Source organism: Diabrotica virgifera, chromosome 4, assembly GCF_917563875.1.
Source record: "Diabrotica virgifera virgifera chromosome 4, PGI_DIABVI_V3a".
NCBI classification, from domain to species: domain Eukaryota; kingdom Metazoa; phylum Arthropoda; class Insecta; order Coleoptera; family Chrysomelidae; genus Diabrotica; species Diabrotica virgifera.
Window position 1 is genome coordinate 80,776,368 of NC_065446.1, and position 22,361 is coordinate 80,798,728.

The following is a 22,361-nucleotide window of genomic DNA, read 5'->3' on the forward strand; positions in this document are numbered from 1 at the left end:
ATTCCCTCATCTTCCTTAGTTTCAGCATCCGTATGGCTTGCAAATTGTAGAAGCCTCGGAGGTGTAACCAGAGAAGGTTTCCATTGTTTTCATTCTGGTGGGATGTAGAATAGCATTATGTTGTTTTATATGCCATTAGAGTGAAAACTTAGACCATTTATCACTTTCTTATATCTCCAGTTGAAAAGCAAAAGTACTGGTTTAAGTGAAGATTTTTATACCATCTAGCCCAATTTTTTGCTGCATTTATTGACACTATGATTCACAATTCTACTCAGCTTATCAGCATGATATCTCTTAGTCAAATGCAATTTTTGATCAGTAAAATACCTTTTTATTTTAAAAATTTATAGTTTATGTTATTCTACAAGAAACAAAAATTAGCACCCCAAAAGCAAATTCGAAAAAAATAGTATATCATTTAATTTTCATGTTTTTATGTAAAAATTCAAAATGTATGACTTATCAATAGAACTAGACTAGTCAATAGAAAATATACTTCTCTTCTTTCGGTGCCATATTGCTAATGTCTTCAGCTAATCAGAATAGTTTGACACTGTGTATTCCTGTTCAATTGTGAATGTTCTTGAGCCATAACATCTGCTTTCTTTCAATTTCTCTGCAGCCCTCACTTTTATTTATGATAAGCTGAATATAGATATGTACATATGCATCATCCTTTTGTCGATTTTAAAGCAGCGTATAACAGTGTCATAAGACCAAGTTTTTTGTGCTATGAATGAGTTGAGAATTCCAAAAAAACTCATAGGCATGAAAAAACTGACAACTGGTCAGGATGATATCAAAACATGACAAGCTCATAAAAATCCTGTGCTTAGATTTTTTTATGAAGCCATTTGTTACAAACAGGCATATCTTAATGTGCAGTATGGTATAATTAGCAGCCATAAACTGCTTTCAATATATTCTAAACTTGGTTTCTAAAGAAAAATTGATTTCACTTTCAATTTAACTTTTATTTTTCAGAGTAGTCTACTGAGAATATGTGTATTAACATGTTTTTAAAAATCCACCAATATTTTTACTTAAACCTTTTTAAGAAATATTATTCCAATTAATTTACCTTTATGTGGATTTCTAGCTCTAACTGTAGTTGGTTTGGCACCCTCTTTAACTTTTCTTTCATTAACAAATGTAATTTTTGAACCTGTCGCTGCAGTTCCACTCCCCGCTCTTCTAGCGCTATGGACTACAGAACTATGACTTGTATTGCCAGAAGAAGATATCTAAAAGTTTAAAACAGATTATAACTAAATACCTAAATCAAACAATATACCCATGATGAACTTGCTATGATTAAATTGAAAATATATAGGGTGAGGCAGATAACTGGCCTATTAGAAATATCTCGAGAACTAAAGGCAACAGAATCATGAAAATTTGAATAAAGGGGTTTTGAAGGATGATCTATTAAATGAAAATATTTTCATCTCCTTGCAACTTCCTGTTTATACCGGAAGTTGCTTATAGCTTCGTTTTTTTAAATGGGACACCCTGTATATTTTTACGTTTTTGGATTCTCTTCGATGTCTTCTTTCTTAAAATATGAGGTTTGTAATATTATACAGGGTATATTAAAAGATAATTAAGTTTTTTTATTAATTTCGTAGCAAAATTAACACCCTGTAGAATTGTAGTAGTTTGACATCTAAAACTCTACTTACGTTCAAATGATTTTTAATATACTCTACTATTGTTAAGAATCATTAGTATAGCTAAATTTTTAATTTTAGTATACAGGGTTGGTCGAAACTCAGAATGAGTATTTTTTGAGTTTTCTTAAATGGAACACCCTGTATTTTAGTATTGTAATGAAATTATATTTTATGGTACTTTTTTATTTCTTAAGCATTCCCAATACCTAACTGCTTTAATTTGTGATTCAAGCTAAACATTAATTGCACCAAAAATTACGTAAAATTTTATTAGGTTGGTCGTGAAAATAGGTACTCAATCCCAAATAATTTTTCAGAAATATATACATATTAATCCAGACTGGTCCTTAAAATTACCAATAATGGTTTATCTATCAAAATGCCTACGTAGTTAAGATTGTTGGTGCGATTAACAATTAAGCAAAAATTAAAGCAGTTAGGTATAGGGAATGCTTAAGAAATAAAAAAGTACCATAAAATATCATTTCATTACAATACTAAAATACCATTAAGAAAACTCAGAAAATACTCATTCCGAGTTTCGACCAACCCTGTATACTGAAATTAAAAATTTAGCTATACTAATGATTCTTAACAAAAGTAGAGTATATTAAAAATCATTTGAACGTAAGTAGAGTTTTAGATGTCAAACTACTACAATTCTACAGGGTGTTAATTTTGTTACGAAATTAATAAAAAAACGTAATTATCTTTTAAAATACCCTGTATAATATTACAAAACCTCATACTTTAAGAAAGATGACATCGAATAGAATCCAAAACTGTAAAAATATACAGGGTGTCTCATTTAAAAAAACGAAGTTATATCGGTATAACCGGAAGTTGCAAAGAGATGAAAATATTTTCATTTAATAGATCATCCTTCAAAACCCCTTTATTCCAATTTTCATGATTCTGTTGCCTTTAGTTCTCGAGATATTTCTAATAGGCCCTTTATTTGCCTCACCCTGTATAGGGTGGAAGGCACTTATGGAATAAAATTATTTCTGTCCTTGTTTTAAACAATTTTCAAAAACGTTGAGACCCGCTCCTTTTTAAATATAAATACAGTCAAAATCGTTTACAACGACACCGGCTATAACATACAACCGGATATAACAAACAAAATAGTAGGTCCCGTAAAATGACATATAAAAAAAGCATTTACATTGCTTATAACGAACAAATTGGTTAAAGCAAACATATTTCTTGGAACACTAGCAGTTGAAATATTGGTTACAGCATACATATCTGTACCTCGGAGAGATACAACATCAATTTTTTTTTAATTATGACCTTTTCACTATATAATAAACAATTATAACAAATGCATGATTTAAATGACAATAGATACAATTTGGCCCAATGGTGTAATTTACAATATTTGGTCTTTTTAAAAATAAATAGTGTAAATAAATAGTTAAAAATAAATAGTGTAAAAAACAATAGTGTGTACAATGATTTTGAGAACCCGTTATATTATGAGTATTGTTTATTGACTACCTTTACTCATTCCACATTCCAATATCTTCATATTATTATATGTATGTATGTATGTACATATTTAGATTTAAGTACGTAAGTACAATAAACCCATATGTTAAATGTTATGTGTAATATGTTATAACATATTATAAGTAATAAAGTTACAACGAACTGACTGTTGCTACTAGTGTAATATCGTTTATAGCAACCTGTTCGTTATAACAGATAGAACCGCTTACAGAGTACACTGGCTACAACATACAAAAACCACCAGTCCCCTGAAGTTTGTTATAAACGGTTTTGACTGTATACGCTTTTTAAACCTAAATTTGAATCTACAGGGTGATTCTCGCAAGCCTAGCACAGTCCATAAGCTTTATTTTTAATGGAACACCCTATATATTTGTTATATTTTTAAAAGCTGCTAAACAACCTGATTTCAACGAACCATATTATGTATGGTGTTTTATGAATAATACAGGGTGAAATTACAGTGTGTGGAAACCACTTACATATGTAATAACATTTTTTGTGTCCTTATTTTAAAAAATTATAAAAAACGCTAGGATACATCAACTTTTAAATTCAAATATGTACCCTATAAACAAAAATTTAAATATACAGGGTGATTCACAAAAGTCTAGCATAGTCCATGATCTTTAATTTTAATGAAACACCCTGTATATTTTTATGTTTTTAGAATCTGCTAAACAACCTCACATCAAAAAAGTGTATTCTGTAGGGCTTATTATGACTAATACAAAGTCAAATTTTTAAAAAATTTCACCTTGTATTATTCATAATGGGTCCTACACAATACACTTTTTTGAGATGAGGTTGTAAAGTAGCTTCTAGGAACAAAAAAAATATACAGGGTGGTCCATTAAAACTAGAGATCATGGACTATGCTGTACTTACGTGAATCACCCTGTATATTTAAATTTATGTTTTTAAAGCGCCCATTTGTATTTAAAAGTTGTCACATCCCAGTATTTTTTATAATTTTCTAAAATAAGAACACAAACAATTTTATTCCTTATTTTTTTTCTGAAAAATGGCTTTGGCAGAGCCAATTAGCCAGTTTCCATACTTTATAATTTCAAAAGTTCACCCTGTAATATTCATAATAAGAGCCAGAGACATTTTAACACGAACCAGGGCGAGAACTGCGGAAATCCTAACTGAGCTAGTAACAGCAGCAGAACGAATGGGGTTACATATAAATCAAAATAAAACCAAATTCATGGCGACTAACATAAACACAAGAGCTGGAAATGTTGACGCAGATCTAATAATCAATGACCAAAACTTTGAAGCGGTCAAAGAGTTCATATATCTAGGGACATCAGTTAACCCCAATAATAACACATCAGGGGAAATAAAAAGGCGAATAATAATTGTAAACAAGTGTTAACATGGTCTATCAAAGTACTTAGCTAACAAACGTCTGTCTCAAAAAACTCATATAAGGCTGTATAGGTCCACCTTTGACCACCTAAAAATTTGATTCATTTATCTCGGTTCTTGACCATGTCTTCGTTTTAACAGTAACTATTCTTCACCTGTCTGCTAAGCATCTTTAATATGATACTGTATTCCTTGTATCACTTTTCCCTACCTATCACAAAGAGACTCTTCTCCACTTAGTCTCTTGAGAGGTTCTACAGTGGGTGTTCAATAAGAAAGGACTGAAAGGAGTCCCAGTAATTATGTGAAGATTATCAGTGATATGTATGAGGGAATAACTAGTGGTAGGACATGTATAGAAGAGAAACAAGTATCGTGTGGAAGTAGGAATACATCTGGGCTCATTCCTTATATTTATTCTCATTAGTGTTTGATCACAACACAGAACCTGCAGACTAACATTCCCTGGTAAGTAATGTTGCTGTAGTTATAGTAAAAAAATATTGAAAGGAATTAATACCAAAAATTTGAAAGTAAACATTTCAATTCTTTTAATGTATTACCACTTTACTGCTTTTAACTGGGGAAACAATTTTGCTCTCATGTTCATCTTGAGTAATACTATCTTCATTTTCTGCATCACTGGAGACTAGTTGTTGTAATTCAGAAGTTTCTCTAGATTCCATTTTAAATGTACTACCAATAAAAGAATGTAGACCCAAATACTTCACAACATTAACATTTTTAGGATGATTTTTATCATCTTGTCTTGTTTTGTTATGACTTTATGACATTACCTTCACGCCTTCACCCTACTATTCAGATTCAGCGTTGCCACATTTTATTTAGAAAGTCTACATTAAATCAAAAAATATCAAATATACCATAAAACTTTATTAACGTATTTGTATAGAATTTAAAACTTTTTATAATAAAAACAACATCTGACTAACTAGAAATTAATATAATATGACTATTTGCTAAAAAACTAAACTTTTTTAGATTTAAACTGGGAAACAAAATGACCTACCTACTATAATTAATTTTTATCAAAAAAATATAAAGGAATAGATTCCTCTCATTGGCTATATACCATAATAAAAAACTTACTAAGGAAGTAAAACTTCACTTGTAGGTAGATGGTATATAAATTTATTAAAAATTTTTATCTAAAAAGATCCAAATTTGATTGAAAGTGGGTACATCACTAGTAGGTACAAAAAACACAAACGTTTTCGGACCAATCAGTCCATCATCAGGTTGAAAACTTCAGATCCAAAGTAGTTGGAACTAGCTACATAGTTAGGTTGAAAGACCTTATAGTATTACAAGAATTAGGCCATTTCGGCTACAACAATGTCGACAGTAAGTCGATGTTAAAAGAATATAAAAATGTAATGAGACTATAATGGAGTCTTCATCTTGGCTTCAAACTGACAGACAGAGTCAGCTTGAAGTCAAGTCTGTCAGTTTGAAGCCAAGATGAAGACTCCCTTATAGTCTCATTACATTTTTATATTCTTTTAACATCGACTTATTGTCGACATTGTTGTAGCCGAAATGGCCTAATTCTTGTATTACTAAGGTCTTTCGACCTAACTATGTAGCTGGTTCCAACTACTTTGGATCTGAAGTTTTCAACCTGATGATGGACTGTTTGGTCCGAAAACGTTTGTATTTTTTGTACTAGTGATGTACCCACTTCAATCCAATTTGGATCTTTTTAGATAAAAATTTTTAATAAATTTATATACCATCTACCTACAAGTGAAGTTTTACTTCCTTAGTAAGTAATTTTTATCAGTTTCATATTTAATATTTGTATAATATGTAATATTTTGTCATTCACTGATTTTAACATCTGCATGTCTGGATCAAATTCTTCAAACAATTATTTCGCATTTTACATTAGAAACACGTCGTCGCTGATTTGCAAAAAGGTGCCAAGTGACATTTTATTCAAAAGAGGGGCTATGTGCAAAAATGATAGGTACGAATTAAGGTTCTACCTATTCTGTAAAAAGGGGTCAAGTGTATTAATTATTGTTGTTGAGATAGTCCAATAACTATTTGGTGCCAAGTAACTTTTTTTTAAACTGGTTGTGTAAAAAGGAGCTAAGAAGTTCCACTTAGTAAAAATATAAAAATGTTACTTGGCCCCTTTTTGCAAATTAGCGACGACGTAAACACAACATTTTTTGTTTTGCAAAGTTACAATATGCTTACATATTTTAGTTTTCCATCGTTAGCTTCTAATAGGCTCACCGAATGCCAGAACTCTTCAACACCTGAAATACTGCTTGCACTGCTACTTGAAATCTGCAAGTTTGTTACACCAGAATCCAGTTTCATTTCTCTGTAAAATTCATCATCTATCTCTTGAATCTTATTTTCGGTAATGACATTGGGAAATTGTAACAAAATGTCTGAAAATTAATTTAGAAATACTTTGGGTAAATACTATTAAAAAGCAAATTTTATTTCCGTCATAACAAAATGTTGAAATATACCAAAAATCTACTAAAAAAAATTAAAGCACTCATGGGAGTGCCGACAGAAGTGAAAACTTCTTATCAATAGTATATAAATTACGAGCTCAATGCTTTTTCCCCATCCAAAAAGAAGTGCTATAGCTATATTATATACGCGTTGCGTACGTTATATGCTACTTATGTATACATACACATAATAAAATGATGTTGAATAATCGAGTACAAACATAATATAAGCAAAATTATTGGCTAAAACTCGTAAAGTGAATGTGAATTTAAATGGAAATATATATAAAATGATGAAGGGTTATCATTCCATACATTTCTGGGCAACTATATGGGCAAATATATACACGTGTTTCGGCCTAATTGGACCTCATCAGTATAGTGTAGCAAGTTAAAAAAGTTGTATGTTAACTTGTAAATGGATCACTTCAGGAGCAATGTTACCATTTTTGGCCATACCTACTGTTAGAAGACCCGCATATCGCAAGGCTACAACTAACACTGACAAGGTCCAATTAGGTCGAAACACGTGTATATAGTTGCCCAGAAATGTATGGAATGATGATCCTTTATCATTTCTGCCCATCCAAAAAGTGCACAACGTCCCTAAAAAAGTTTTCATTTCAAAAATTTATTTCGCCCAAGCGGTAACGGTCGCTAATAACACTTTTTCCCCATCTAAAAAGTGTATAAGGTCCCTAAAAAAGTTTTAAATTCAAAAATTTATTTCGTCGAAGCAATGACGGTCGCGATGACGGTTGTCAATTCAATATTTTTTCTTCATCTAAAAAGGGCACAACGTCCCTAAAGAAGTTTTCACTTCAACAATTATTTTGTCGAAGCAATGACGGTCGCGATCACGGCCGCTCATTCAATACTTTTTCTCCATCTACAAAGGGCACAACGTCCCTAAAAAAGTTTTAACTTCAAAAATTTATTTCATCGAAGCAATGACGGTCACGATGACGGTCGCTAATTCAATATTTCTTTCCCATCCAAAAAGTATGCACAACGTCCCTAAAGAAGTTTTCACTTAAAAAAATTATTTTGTCGAAGCAATGACGGTCGCTAATTTAATACTTTATCCCCAGGGCCGGATTAAGGCACGGGCCAACTGGGCCGCGGCCCAGGGCGGCAAAATTTTGGGGCGGCGGATTTGAGAAAAAAAAAGTGTAATTATTTTTGATTGATTATAAAGCTTTATTATCGATTATCAAGACCAGTGAACCTGAGCATTAAATATTAAAAAACTATTTTATTGTTTATTATTTATTTATAACGCGACACTCTGCGCGGTGTAATGTGTCGCAGTACACTACGCTACGCCACTCTATCCAAGTGAGTCGAAGGGGCGAGGCGGCAGTCTGTATCGTACGCTACGCACGGGAAATTTAGTTGTGGGATCGTAGTAGTTGCTAGCATTGGCTGATGGCAGGCGTCTTGTCGCCTTGCCGCTTCCCTCCCCCCACCAACTCCATCACCGCCACGCGCCATTGTCATTCGGTTGTCTGGTCTCAACTCCACGTACTGCAGTCTGTCTAACTGTTTAGGTTTAACGTTTTTGTAATTTGTTTTGAGCGGAGTAACATTTTGAAATTGTAACTTGTGAGGTAAGAAATATTTATTTGTTTATAGTAATGGTAATGTAAGTTAATATAGACCGCGCTCTAGCGGTCGCAATTTTTGACCGATTTTCTTCAAATTCGGCACACGCACACACTTTCCTTTTTGCAATATCTCGGCTAAGTTATTTAGCCAAAAGAATCCCATAACATTTACCCCCTTTTTGGGGGGGTTTTACCCCAAAATTTTGGTTTTTGGGGCCCGTATGGGAAAAATTCTTCTTTATGTTTTAAATTCGTGTAGAGCATATTTTTCTGAAAATGTTAAGGCAAATTTCGATTTTCTAGCTAATTCCGTTCTCTATAAGGAAAAATGTAATTCGGCATGTTGCCATACGTATAGGTTTCACAATGAGTTGAATAAGTAATGGAAGGAAATTCGCTTCCCTCATTTTTTCGCTTCATTTTTCCTGTCGTATCGTACTACAGTTTTGAATTATACAGATATTCTTTTTTTTACAGTCAGACCTTTACTTCCGATGTCATTGATGCTATAACAAGCAGCTGTACAAATGGATGGACGCAAACGGCTCAGTGGGTGGCAATACAAAAAAGTAGCCGAAGAGAAGAAAAAAAAATTGACAGAAGTTGTAAATAAAACTGCGAAGCTTGATACATTTTTTACAAGAAGTAACCTACCAGTGCCACCAGAACCAGTGCTTTTAGAAAGTGTCAAAGAATTTTGTGAAGTAGAACTAGAAGTATGTTCCATATTAACGCCTTCAGCTTCAACAGCTTCAGCATCAGTGCCTTCAGCTTTAACATCAACCCCTCCAGCTTCAGCATCAGCCCCTTCAGCTTCAACATCAACCCCTTTAGCTTCAGCATCAGCCCCTCCGGTTTCAACATCAACCCCTTCAGCTTCAGCATCAACCCCTTCAGCTTCACCCTCAACCCCTTCAGCATCAGCACCTTCAGCTTCGTCATGTGTTGATACTGACAAGATCAAACCAGCTATATCCGAATTAACTTTTGTTGTTGACGAGATTGAAGATCAATTAACAGTCTCTGAACCTGACTCTTCTGTCCATTTGAAACCAAATTATGATCCTGCTTTATGGATAGTGAATGAAGAGACGCGGGAATATTTTGTTAAAAATGGATGGAATCAAAATAAAGATTGCGATTTTAAAAAATCTGAAAGGCAATATCCAGACAGGAAAAGAGTGTTGGCTAAATGGCTATTCGACAGAAAACTTGCAAATGGCGAAATTGTAAATAGAGATTTCTTGATTTACTCACCAAGTTTAGGCTCTTTGTTCTGTGGTCCATGCAAATTGTTTAGTTCGACCTCTACTCAGTTTACTGAAAATGGGTTCAGTGATTGGAAACATGCATCAGCGAGAATAAAAGAGCATGAAAACTCGCACGTTCACTACAATAGTGTAATAGTATACAAACAAAGAGCAGAAGCAGCCGGGAGGATCGATAAGCTTCTACAAAACCAAGTGGAAGAAGAAATAAGGTATTGGAAGGCAGTTCTCCAGAGAGTGGTGGCCGTAATAAAAAAACTTGCCTCGCGTGGTCTTGCCTTTAGGGGGACTGACGAAAAATTTGGTTCTTTTTCAAATGGCAACTATATGATGTGCTTGGAGCTGATTGCCGAATTTGATCCATTTTTGAAAGCACACATTGAAAAATATGGGAAAGCGGGTAAAGGCAAACAGTCATACCTATCATCAACCATTTGTGAAGAACTCATCGAAATAATGGCAAAAACCGTTATTGATACAATTTTGAATGATGCTAAGAAAAGCAAGTACTATTCTATAATAGTAGATTCCACCCCTGATGTAACACACATTGATCAATTGTCTTTCATATTAAGGTATGTGAATGAATTGGGAATCCCTGAAGAACATTTTGTTGAATTTATGAAAAATCAAGGTCATACAGGTGAAGAACTAGTGAACTCAGTGCTTTCTTTCCTACAGTCGAAAGGATTGGACATACAAAACTGTAGGGGACAGTCCTATGACAACGCGTCAAATATGTCAGGAATGTACTCGGGGTTGCAGGCAAGACTTAAAGAAAAGAATCCCTTGATATTTTATGTGCCTTGTTCAGCGCATTCACTAAATTTAGTGGGATCAAGCGCAGCAGAATGCTGTTCTCTTGCAAAACATTTCTTTGATCTCTTGCAAGGATTGTACAATTTTTTCTCGTCTTCTACGCACAGGTGGAATCTTCTTCTGTCAAATTTCACGGCCACAGGAAAGGACAAGAACACGTCGTTGAAGTCTCTCAGTGTTACAAGATGGTCTGCAAGGGAAGAAGCTTGCAAAAGCCTTAATAAAGACTACAAACCCATGGTCAAGACGCTGATAGACATGACTTCAAGCAATCATGAAAACAAACAGACACAATCCAAAGCCAAAGGGTTGTTGCGAAAACTAATGTCTCTAGAAACATGTTTCATGGCAGCCCTTTGGGGAGATGTACTTCAAAAATTTAATTCAGTCAGTGAAAAGATCCAGGCTGAAAATATGACCGTGGACAGCGTTGTAATCCTGTACAACTCACTCACAGAGTATGTGATGAACATGAAAGACATGTTTACCCACTATAAGAAAGAGGGCGAAAAAAAACTGCAAATTGCGCAAGGTGAAATGAGACAGAACGATGAGCCAGAACTTCCACAAGAGACGCAGCCGCAGGTGCAGCAAGATTTTGATCGCCCAAAAAGAAAGGCGAAAAGAAAGAGGTTCTTTGATGAATCTTCAGAAGAAGATGAAGAAAGAACTTATGATGAGGATGATGACATTAGGGGAAATTGTCTTCAACAAAGTTATGACATCATCGTGGAAACACTTCAGTTTCAGTTAGACAAAAGGATCTCTGTGTACACAGACTTCGTTGCAAAGTTTTCATTTCTAACAAAATTAAAGACTCTAACTACCGAAGAAATTACTGCTAACGCGACGTCTTTGCAGAAAATCTATATTGAAGACATTGAAGAGTCAGAGTTTATATGCGAGTGCATCCATCTGAAAGGACTTCTGATCCGAGGAAACTACAAAGAAGCCGAAAAAGACTTTTCACTATCAAACTTGTACAGATTTTTGATAGAAAAAAATCTACAGGACTTGTTTCCCAACGTGGCTATTGGTTTGAAAATGTTTTTGACAACTCCTGCTACAAACTGTTCTGCTGAGAGATCGTTTTCGACCTTGAAAAGAGTAAAAAACTATCTGCGTTCAACAGTGACTCAAGAACGACTCGTCAGCCTGGCTGTTTTAGCCATAGAACATGAACTGACAACAAAACTCGATTTCAGTGCAGTTGTTGATGATTTTTCCAATGCACGTGCAAGAAAGAAGAAGTTTTAAGTTATATTTACTTTAACAAAGCTAATTTAGTGAGTAAGTTATTTGTTTGGATATGTGATTTGTATGCTCTGAACAGTTATATTTCGATGTTGTATATATTTGTTATTATCCTATATTCAATACAGAAATTATCATTTATTTTGCAGTCTTACTCTGTACACCTTTTACTAATTTTAGCCCCTTCCTAACTGTCCTGTTTTTGCCCATAAATCGACAGCAATGACCGATTATGGCTCAAAGCCTGCGGGCACATTCACAGGTGAGCCGTCGCCGAGTAACGAAGCCGAATTTTCACTTCACTCCAAATCAATCATTCTCAGCCAAAATAGTCATAAAACTATAAAAGAATTGTTGAGTTTGGGAATTACGAGCTGCATGATGTTTCACAAAATAATATCAACAACGATTTTATTTACTATTATTGTAATCTTAAGTAATGGAATATCACGGTTGTAGAAAATGGTTTCGTAATTAACGGAGTTTTGTCAAATAGTTTATTTTAATTAATAAAACGCAATTTTAGGACATAGTTTCTTGTTTTCATCATGAGAGGTACTAAAACCATTACAATATCAAGAGACAGTTGAGCGCTGGAAAATGTCCCAAAATGCGTTATTTTGCCTCTAAATTTCAATTTTTTTCGGGGGGGGGCCCCGGACCCCCCCCCCCCCCCCGGTGTTGCACCCCCGCTAGGGCGGCAGGCAGACCTCTGGCCCATGGGCGGCAAAAGTGTTAATCCGGCCCTGTTTATCCCCATCTAAAAAGTGCACAATGTCCTTTATAAAGAAGTGTTTACTTCAAAAATGTGTTTCGTTGAAGCATTGACGGTCGCTACTTCATATCTTTTTCCCCATCTAAAAAGTGTACAACGTCCCTAAAGAAGTTTTCACTTTAATAATATTACTATTATTATACGTACATTATAATAACATACGTACAAAATTTATTTCGTCGAAGCAATGACGGTCGCGATGACGGTTGCCAATTCAATATTTTTTCTTCATCTAAAAAGGGCACAACGTCCCTAAAGAAGTTTTCACTTCAACAATTATTTTGTCGAAGCAATGACGGTCGCGATGACGGCCGCTCATTCAATACTTTTTCTCCATCTACAAAGGGCACAACGTCCCTAAAAAAGTTTTCACTTCAAAAATTTATTTCATCGAAGCAATGACGGTCACGATGACGGTCGCTAATTCAATATTTCTTTCCCATCCAAAAAGTATGCACAACGTCCCTAAAGAAGTTTTCACTTAAAAAAATTATTTTGTCGAAGCAATGACGGTCGCTAATTTAATACTTTATTCCCATCTAAAAAGTGCACAATGTCCTTTATAAAGAAGTGTTTACTTCAAAAATGTGTTTCGTTGAAGCATTGACGGTCACTACTTCAATTCTTTTTCCCCATCTAAAAAGTGTACAACGTCCCTAAAGAAGTTTTCACTTTAATAATATTACTATTATTATACGTACATTATAATAACATACGTACAAAATTTATTTCGTCGAAGCGATGACGGTCGCGAAATCAATCCTTTTTGCCGATCCCAAAATCTATCTATCTATCCATCTTCTACACAATTTATATATACATACATATAATAAATATACGTACAAAATTTATTTCGTCGAAGCGATGACGGTCGCGAAATCAATCCTTTTTGCCCATCCCAAAATCTATCTATCTATCCATCTTCTACACAATTTATATATACATACATATAATAAATATACGTACAAAATTTATTTCGCCGAAGAGATGACGGTCGCGAAATAAATCCTTTTTCCCCATCCTAAAATAGGTTTTACATTTATTTTAAATTTAAATACTTCTATACAATTTATATAATACATACACATAATATACCTATATATGAACAAAATTTATTTCGCCGAAGCGATGACGGTCGCGAAATCTATCCTTTTTCCCCATCCTAAAATATGTTTTAGATTTATTTTAAATTTAAATACCTCTACACACAATTTATATATACATACATATAATAATAACATAAGCGATGACGGTCGCGAATTCAATGCTTTTTCCCCTATCCAACGGATAGGGGAAACGTCCCTAAAGAAGTTTTCACTTCAAAAATATCAGAATTTTTGAAAAAATATCAAAAATCTACCAAAAAAATAGAAATATAGTAAATGTGGCAACGCTGCTACTATTTGACATTTAACCTCATTACCTGACAACTGTGTCCCTAACCTTGGCATTTTTTGATAAACTTAGATTTATTTGAAAAATAATTATTACTTAAATCACCTTAAATATTGGAACCAATAGACTTAATACCGGAAACAAACAAGTTGTGTACGTGTTGTGTACAAACAATTTTATTGTTAAAACTTGAAAATAAAGCAAAATCACAGGCAAAATATATGTTGACATTTGAAACTTTTTACCTCTAACAACCCAGTCATTAAAAGATGCCTTAGATACAGCTGATTCAGAGTGACAGTCGTGACAGTGACCTTTCGCTGTCAAAACAAAAATGGGTGTTTTGAAAGTTGAGAAGTATATTTTTAATTTAAACAAAACGAAATTAGACTAGTACTAATTACGATGTTTTATTAATATTCTTAATAATTGTAGTTCTTAAATTATAATTGATATAAAAATGAACGAATCCTCACAATATACTTTAAAATATCAGCAATTACTAAGAGATTTAAAAAGTACAGTTGAAGGATTATTAATGACCCAAGTGGCTAATGTTTGGTCAGTTTTTGGTGGGCTAAACAGGTTTCATAATATAGTGGATAAAATATTCAAACACGGATGTAATGGTTCTGAAGAAGTAAGTTATTAAATCGTTTGTCCCATTAAAAGGTGTCATTTATATGATAATTGACCATTAATATTTAAAAACTTAATCCTGAAAATCGTTGTAATGATTGTCCATGTCCATAATATGTTAGAAATATTTTACTGGAACTGTTACCTGTGCAGGAAATTTATTGTTACATTCCATGTTATAGAAAAGTTTATTACACACATGTATTTTAACCAAAAATTGTATGATCTAATTTTTTGGACTCCATTAAGTAAGATTTCTGTACTTCTTCTTTAATTTATAATATGATCTGCATGTTGATTGAACCAGGCAGTCTAATCAATCATTTTTTTGTATTATATTTGTAAATGAAATAATTTTTTTCATTTGTCATCTTCAATGCTATTGGATGATGGTTATAAAATATCACTAGTGAAACCACTCCACTCCCATTCCACGTAACCTCTGTGTGTGGATCTGGTTATCTCTGGCTGAGAATTAGGTGGTTACCTGTACAACATGTGAGGTCAGGACCTTATTCCTGCCTGCATTAACCAGTTTGCCCTCACAGGTATAACAGGCAGCGTGTTCAGCAAGTGTTCATGCAGCACCACAGGTACGAAGGCAAGGGTGGAGCACCACCCTCATCTGAAAGACAGACTCGTTGGGCATTGGTTCTGCCAGAATAGGACAGAAAAACCTCTTACAATGACAGACAAAACTTACCTGCACCCTGCTCTACCAAAATTTGGGACTTGTTCATTTGTCTGCATTATTTGGGAGTCGCTGGACTTCACCACAAGGGGGATCTTTGTTAACAATCCATGTATCATCTAATAGGCTTGTAATGTCGTCTGTTGCATAAGAGCCTTTTGTCAACACTAGAGGCATGCAGCTAGTCTGTGCCATAACAGCTAGGACAAGCTAGCTGAAAGTACTTGTGTACAGTAAGGGAAAAAAACCCTTATATAATATGTATCCAAAAAATTAGGCATAATTAGGTCATTAAAGAAGGTGTTGTTTCTATAATCACAAACAAAGCGAAGGTTGATTGACAGAGTTTGTTTGGGTAACCTCGCAAGTAAGTAACAATACTCACGTACCATTTACTTTCAAAGTCCAAAATAAAGAAAGATATAAAAAGCCAGAAGAGGGGTAAAATAAATGATTATTAAGATTACTATTATAGTAGCAGTCGTTCGAGATGGGTGTCTGAACGACTACCCCACAAAACAACATCTTCTTAACCTTACGTTTATGGATGTTGTAAACTTTAAGTCAAAGTATAGTTTAGAGTCAGTGTTTTCCTAAGTTTGAGAGTTGGCTCCCTTTCTGTCCCATAAGGACCCAACACAACACTTGACTAGGCTGCTCTATCTCTTAAACAATGGACATTGAACGTTGTGGATTGGGATAGCCCACTAGCCCTCCCAGACCCCCTTGTGCGGTCCTAACTATGACTGACTCTCTTTTACAACATTGGTCTACAAACATAGAGCGTGGTTTTATATCAGAATAGACAACAAATGTCTAATCCCTGAAACGAAGAAGAGAGGGAAGTAATATTATATATTATCCCGGTTATTTATAGCGTTCTTCGCCTTCCGGTTCCCAGTTTCCAGCTTCGTCGGTCGTTCCATTCACCAGAGTGAAGATTCCTTTCTGACATTGCCTTCTGAATGCTGCCTAGCCAGGATTGTTTCGGCCTTCCTCTCTTCCTTCTTTCTCTTGGTGTCCATTTTAGAATTTGTTTTGGCAGTCTGTTGTCATCCATTCTGTCTACATGGCCATACCAAATCAGTTGTCTCCTTTGAATTTCATCTATGATGGTTGACTTGACTCCCATTATATTTCTGATTTGGTCATTTTGTATTCTTTCAAGCCTTGATTTTCTAGCCCATCTTCTCCAGAAGTCCATTTCCAATGCAAGTAGGCGTCGTTCCAGGGATTTAGTAAGTTGCCATGTTTCGCATCCATAGAGCACTATACTTTTAAAGACGGAGTTAAAGATAAGATGTTTTCTTTGATTAGATAGTTCTTTTGACCATAGCATCGGGTTTAGGCATCCAATCACCCTTTTTCCTTTCACGATCCTTTGCTCTCTCTCTTTTTCGGTGCGCCCACTCTTGTTGATTGTTGTTCCTAAATATACATATTCCTCACAGTTCTTGATTGTTTCTTGTTCATTAACTATTAGGTCTTCTACTTCACTCCCGATGCATAAGTATTGCGTTTTGTTTCTATTTACAGACAATCCCCCCAATCTTCATATGTTTGAAATAACCGTCTCGTCATGAATTCTAAATCTTCCTTATCCGCTGCTACCACGACTTGGTCATCCGCGAAATGTAGAGTATACAAAGTTGTATCATCGTCAAGTTGAATTCCCATCCCTGAACAAGATTGTCTCCAGTGTTTTAGTGCTTCATTTAAATAGATCTTAAATAGTACTGGGGAGAGGCAGCATCCTTGTCGTAATCCTTTTGTTACTGGAAATCCTTCTGATAAGGTGTTGTTTAGTTTGATTTTTGATGTGGCTTTATTGTATAGTTGTTTGACCGCGGCCATGATCGTGCTATTTAAGGAAGATCGTTCAAGAGACTGCCACAGCTTTCTCACAGGAATCGTGTCATATGCTTTTGTAAGATCCACAAATAAAAGATGTATTTCCTGGCTTCTTGCAACTTTCTTTTCATTAAGTTGTGTTAGGGTAAATATGTGGTCTGTGCAAGATCTTCCAGCTCTAAAACCTGCTTGCTGTTCAATTTCATGAGGTTCGTATTCTTGCTCAATCATGTTTTTTAAAATTTTACCAAACAGCCTGCTAAATTTACTAGTGACCAAGATACACCTGTAGTTTCCGCAAATATCTTTTAGACCTTTTTTGTGAATTGGAGTAATCCATGCTTCTTTCCAACTATTCAGGATTTCTTCCCCATTCAAGTATCTTGTGAATAACACTTTAAGATACCTTATTAGTTTTGGTGTTCCGTGTTTAAGAAGTTCTGCTGGTATGTTCTCCGGCCCGGATGCTTTGTTGTTCTTCATGGATTTTTCAGGGAAGTAATAACATGGTTATAAAATTGGTGTACAACAAGAAAGCAACAACATATAGGTACACACTGACACAATAGGGAACTTGCACATTTTTTTATTACATAATAATGTAAGTACAGTTTTGTTTAAAAATGAGATTTCCAAAATTTCATGCTTCAAAAACTCAACTTAGAAATACAAATTTAAAATCTTCTGCGATATTGAAATAGTTCAAAAGACCTGTGATGTCACATAGTTTAACTACATATATGGTTATATTTATGGTTATATTTAGGTATGTTCTTCTTCTCTTTCTTTAGTTTATTGGCCTCCACCTATTTGGGTATCTGGCCAGCTCATTGTCACGGAATAAGGAAAAAAGGAAAGTTTGCGATACGCATAAAATAAAAAAATATATAACTATTAGTATTTTTATTTTGATTAGGTTGCAAAGGTAAGGTAGCATCTTTGGGTCTGATTCCACCTCTCTTGAAACCACAGGCGGCCGCAAGAAGTTGAATAGCGACTCCAACCATTTTTTGAGCGTCTCATTCAGTTCCTATATCTGGGTTGAGTTCTACCGTATCCATAACATTCAATCGGCCTGTATCATGAATTCTTTCTAATATGTGTATTCCTTCTCTTACTGTCAACCCTCCAGGAACTAAAAAAAAATTAAAGGCACTCGTGGGAGTGTCGACAAAAGTGAAAACTTCTTATAGTGTATAAATTAGGAGCTCAATGCTTTTACCCCATGCTAAAAGAAGTGCTATACGTATATCATATACCATATACGCGATGCGTATGCCCTATGATATTTATGTATACATACACATAATTTATATATATGTACAAAATTTATTTCAGCGAAGTGATGACGGTCGCAAATTCAATACTTTTTCCCCATCCAAAAAGTGCACAACGTCCCTTAAGAAGTTTTCACTTCAAATATTTATTTCATCGAAGCGATGATGGTCGCTAATTTAATACTTTTTTACATCGAAAAAGTGCACAACGTCCCTAAATAAGTTTCACTTCGAATATTTCTTTCGTCGAAGCGATTACGGCCCTAATTCAATACTCTTCCTCCATAAAAAAGTGCACAACGTCCCTATAAACGTTTTCACTTAAAAAATTTATTTCGTCGAAGCGATGACGGTCGCTAGTTTAATATTTTTTCCTTATGCAAAAAGTGCACAACGTCCCTCAAGAAGTTTTTACTTCAAATTTTATTTCGTCGAAGTGATGAAGGTTCGCTAATATAATATTTTCCCCATCCAAAAAGTGCGCAACGTCCCTTAAGAAGTTTCCACTTCAAAAATTGATTTCATCGAAGCGATGACGGTCGCTAATTTAATACTTTTTTACATCGAAAAAGTGTACAACGTCCATAAATAAGTTTCACTTCAAATATTTATTTCGTCGAAGCGACGACGGTCCCTAATTCAATACTTTCCCCCATCCAAAAAGTGCACAACGTTCCTAAAGAAGTTTTCAATTCAAAAATGTATTTCGTCGAAGCGATGACGGTAGCTAATTAAATATTTTTTCCCCATCCAAAAAGTGCACAACGATCTAAAGAAGTTTTCACTTCAAAAATTTATTTCGTCGAAGCGATGAAGGTCGCTACACTTCACGCGTCACGTTTTTATCAAAGGGATGACGGACGCGATGACGGTCGATAATTTAATATTTTTTTTCATCCAAAAAGAGCACAACGTCCCTAAAGAAGTTTTTACTTCAAATGTTTATTTCGTCGAAGCGATGACGGTCGCTTATTTACTTTCTCCCCATCCAAATTTAATAATTTTTCCCCTTCCAAAAAGTGCACAACGTCCTTAAAGAAGTTTTCACTTCAAAAATGTATTTCGCCGAAACGATGACGGTCGCTAATTCAATACTTCTTCCCCATCTAAAAAGTGCACAACGTCCCCAAAAGAAGTTTTCACTTTAAAAATTTATTTTGCCGAAGCGATGACGGTCGCGATGACGTTCGCTAATTCAATATTTTTCCCTATCTAAAATGTGCACAACGTCCCTAATGAAATTTTCACTTCAAAAATTTATTTCGTCGAAACGATGACGGTCGCTAATTTAATACTTTTTCCCCATCCAAAAAGTGCACAACGACCCTCAAGAAGTTTTCACTTCAAAAATTTATTTTTTCCCTACGTCCCTAAAGAAGTTTTCACTTCAATACATATACGTACAAAATTTATTTCGCCGAAGAGATGACGGTCGCGAAATAAATCCTTTTTCCCTATCGAAAAATAGGTTTTACATTTATTTTAAATTTAAATACTTCTATACAATTTATGTATAGATACACATAATATAAATACGTACAAAATTTATTTCGTCGAAGAGATGACGGTCGCTATGACGGTCGCGAAATAAATCTGTTTTCCCCATCCTAAAATAGGTTTTACATTTAATTTAAATTTAAATACTTCTATACAATTTATATATACTGATATATTTCTATTTGATATGAAAATTAAATTTTGATAATTATAAACAGAATTCAATTTAATATAAAATATTTTCAATTTTCTCAACCACGGGCATATAAATTTAGAACAACCTGTATACAACAAATTGTTATATTTAATTTTAAGAAGTGATTAAACGAAACTCGTGACAATGCGCTTAGAATAAACAAAGTGAATGGCGCGTACCATTATCGTTGTTCGCGGAAGGTTCGATCATTAGCCTATGCTAAATAAAACTCAAGTGAAATCGATAATAGGTCATTATCGTTGTTCGTGGAAGGTTCGATCATTAGCCTATGCTAAATAAGACTCATTTGAAGTAGATAATAGGTCATTAAATTTTGTAAATAGTAGAAAGTAATTTTAGAATGGGAATTAACTATTTTTTTTGGAAATCCATTAAGCATATTTAGAAAGATTAAAAATTGGTTTTGAGGAAGACTGCGAATGAGAGTTGGTGGTGGAAGGTTGATTTGTGAATCTGGAAGGGATATTTAGAAAGTAGGGGAATGAATGGAAAAGATAGAAGAGAATGTTTTGAGCTGTCGAGAAGGGAAGTCCAGTAGTAGACGGTAGTGTACGGAGAGTGAGAAAGCCGGTGTAGTTCCGTGAGTGTGGAGTATCTATCGTGGAACGAGAGGTAGGCCAGGTTGAGAGTAAAAGAACCTCCTTGAGCCAAGAGTGTCCCGGTAGCTGATTGCAGTTTCGAAAAAGGTAGAATACAGCATCACGACAGAAGCAGGAACGAGAGCTATACGAGCTAGTTTTCAAAGGAGAACATTACTGAAAGCCAGGACGAGGTTTTGATCGCAGCCAAGGATAGAAGGAAACGGGTCTTGTGTGAAGACATTCTCAGTTCACCAGAAAAAGGTCAGTCTCATTTGTTTGGACATGAATGTATGGGTTTTTCGTATTAAATACCACATTATAAATTGAATAACATAATCAATAATATCAGAAAAGCTTCATCAAACTTAAATAAAATTGTTGCTAATAAATCCTAATAGTTAAATGTTAATAAAAACTTTCAATTGGAAACCAAAAGGAAATAAGATTCCCATTTGTAAATGTTATGTTTAAGAATAATAAGATCTAGCAAATATTAAGCAGTGATTGCCATTTAAATAAAATAAACAATATTTTGATTATAATTGTAACCCATATGTGTGTATTATTTTACTCTTTTCTTTCCTATCCCGATTAGGAACCATTGAGAAATACTTAGAAGCCACGAGAGTAATTAATTAATTTTATAATTCGCCCTGAGATTGAAAACATATTGATATGTGATCTGGTAAATTAATTAGATTATGATTAATGCATTGATTAAATTAAATGACATATAAGAATATTATCTCATATCAATAATCAAGATCACATCAATACATACAAATAATAGCATAGGCATACAAAGGCATACAAATAATAGGCATACATAGGCATACAAATAATAGCATAGCATAAGCGATGACGGTCGCGAATTCAATGCTTTTTCCCCTATCCAAAAATCGCACAACGCCCCTAAAGAAGTTTTCACTTCAAAAATATTTATATTCTAATGACATTTATCATATGTCATTGTAATAATATATACTAGTTTGTTGAGATTGGAGTTTGATACAGTTTTTGAAGGAAAGGAAAGAAGGTTTACTATGGAAAATAAAACCATTTTGTAAAAGTAACAAGTTTTCTAAGAATAGTTGAAAGATCAAAAACACTTGTGACGTCACATAACTGTATTTTCAACTGATTTTATAATGTCTAATTTAAAATTATATACAATTTTGTTTACTTTGTTAGTGCCGAATGTAAACATAAACTTATGTGCATAGAAATCGGCCCACTTAAAAATTTGGTCATTTTTGATGACTTGATGACTCGTATTTCCTAAACCTGTTGGCCGATTTCTTGAAGTGATTTCTTGAACATGTTATAGCCCGATTCTTTAACAATACCACTGTAATAATTATGTTGCTAAACATATAAATTTTCATTGTATACCGGGTGTAAAAATCAAACTGTTTTTTCCTCAA

At 34.2% G+C, this 22,361-nt stretch overlaps 2 protein-coding genes across 8 annotated transcripts in view; one reads left to right on the forward strand and one right to left on the reverse strand.

Annotated features, from left to right (window-relative positions):
• LOC114331262 (coiled-coil domain-containing protein 28A) overlaps positions 1 to 14,329 on the reverse strand; it is a 20,776-nt gene extending 6,447 nt beyond the window's left edge. For 3 of the 6 annotated variants that reach the window (XM_050649201.1, XM_050649200.1, XM_050649199.1), the window contains exons 1-2: positions 5,132 to 5,378; positions 1,085 to 1,247 (exon numbers count right to left, since the gene is read on the reverse strand). In XM_050649201.1, coding sequence (XP_050505158.1) covers positions 1,085 to 1,247; positions 5,132 to 5,254 — 286 coding nt within the window. In that variant the 5' untranslated portion in view covers positions 5,255 to 5,378. Of the gene's footprint in view, positions 1 to 1,084; positions 1,248 to 5,131; positions 5,379 to 6,794; positions 6,995 to 14,212 lie in introns of those variants that run through there. The other 3 variants (XM_050649197.1, XM_050649196.1, XM_050649198.1) reach the window with 2 other exon arrangements.
• LOC114331271 (run domain Beclin-1-interacting and cysteine-rich domain-containing protein) overlaps positions 14,303 to 22,361 on the forward strand; it is an 87,340-nt gene continuing 79,281 nt past the window's right edge. Inside the window, exon 1 of one of the 2 annotated variants that reach the window (XM_050649192.1) lies at positions 14,303 to 14,824. In XM_050649192.1, coding sequence (XP_050505149.1) covers positions 14,645 to 14,824 — 180 coding nt within the window. In that variant the 5' untranslated portion in view covers positions 14,303 to 14,644. Of the gene's footprint in view, positions 14,825 to 14,892; positions 15,072 to 22,361 lie in introns of those variants that run through there. The other variant, XM_050649193.1, reaches the window with a different exon arrangement.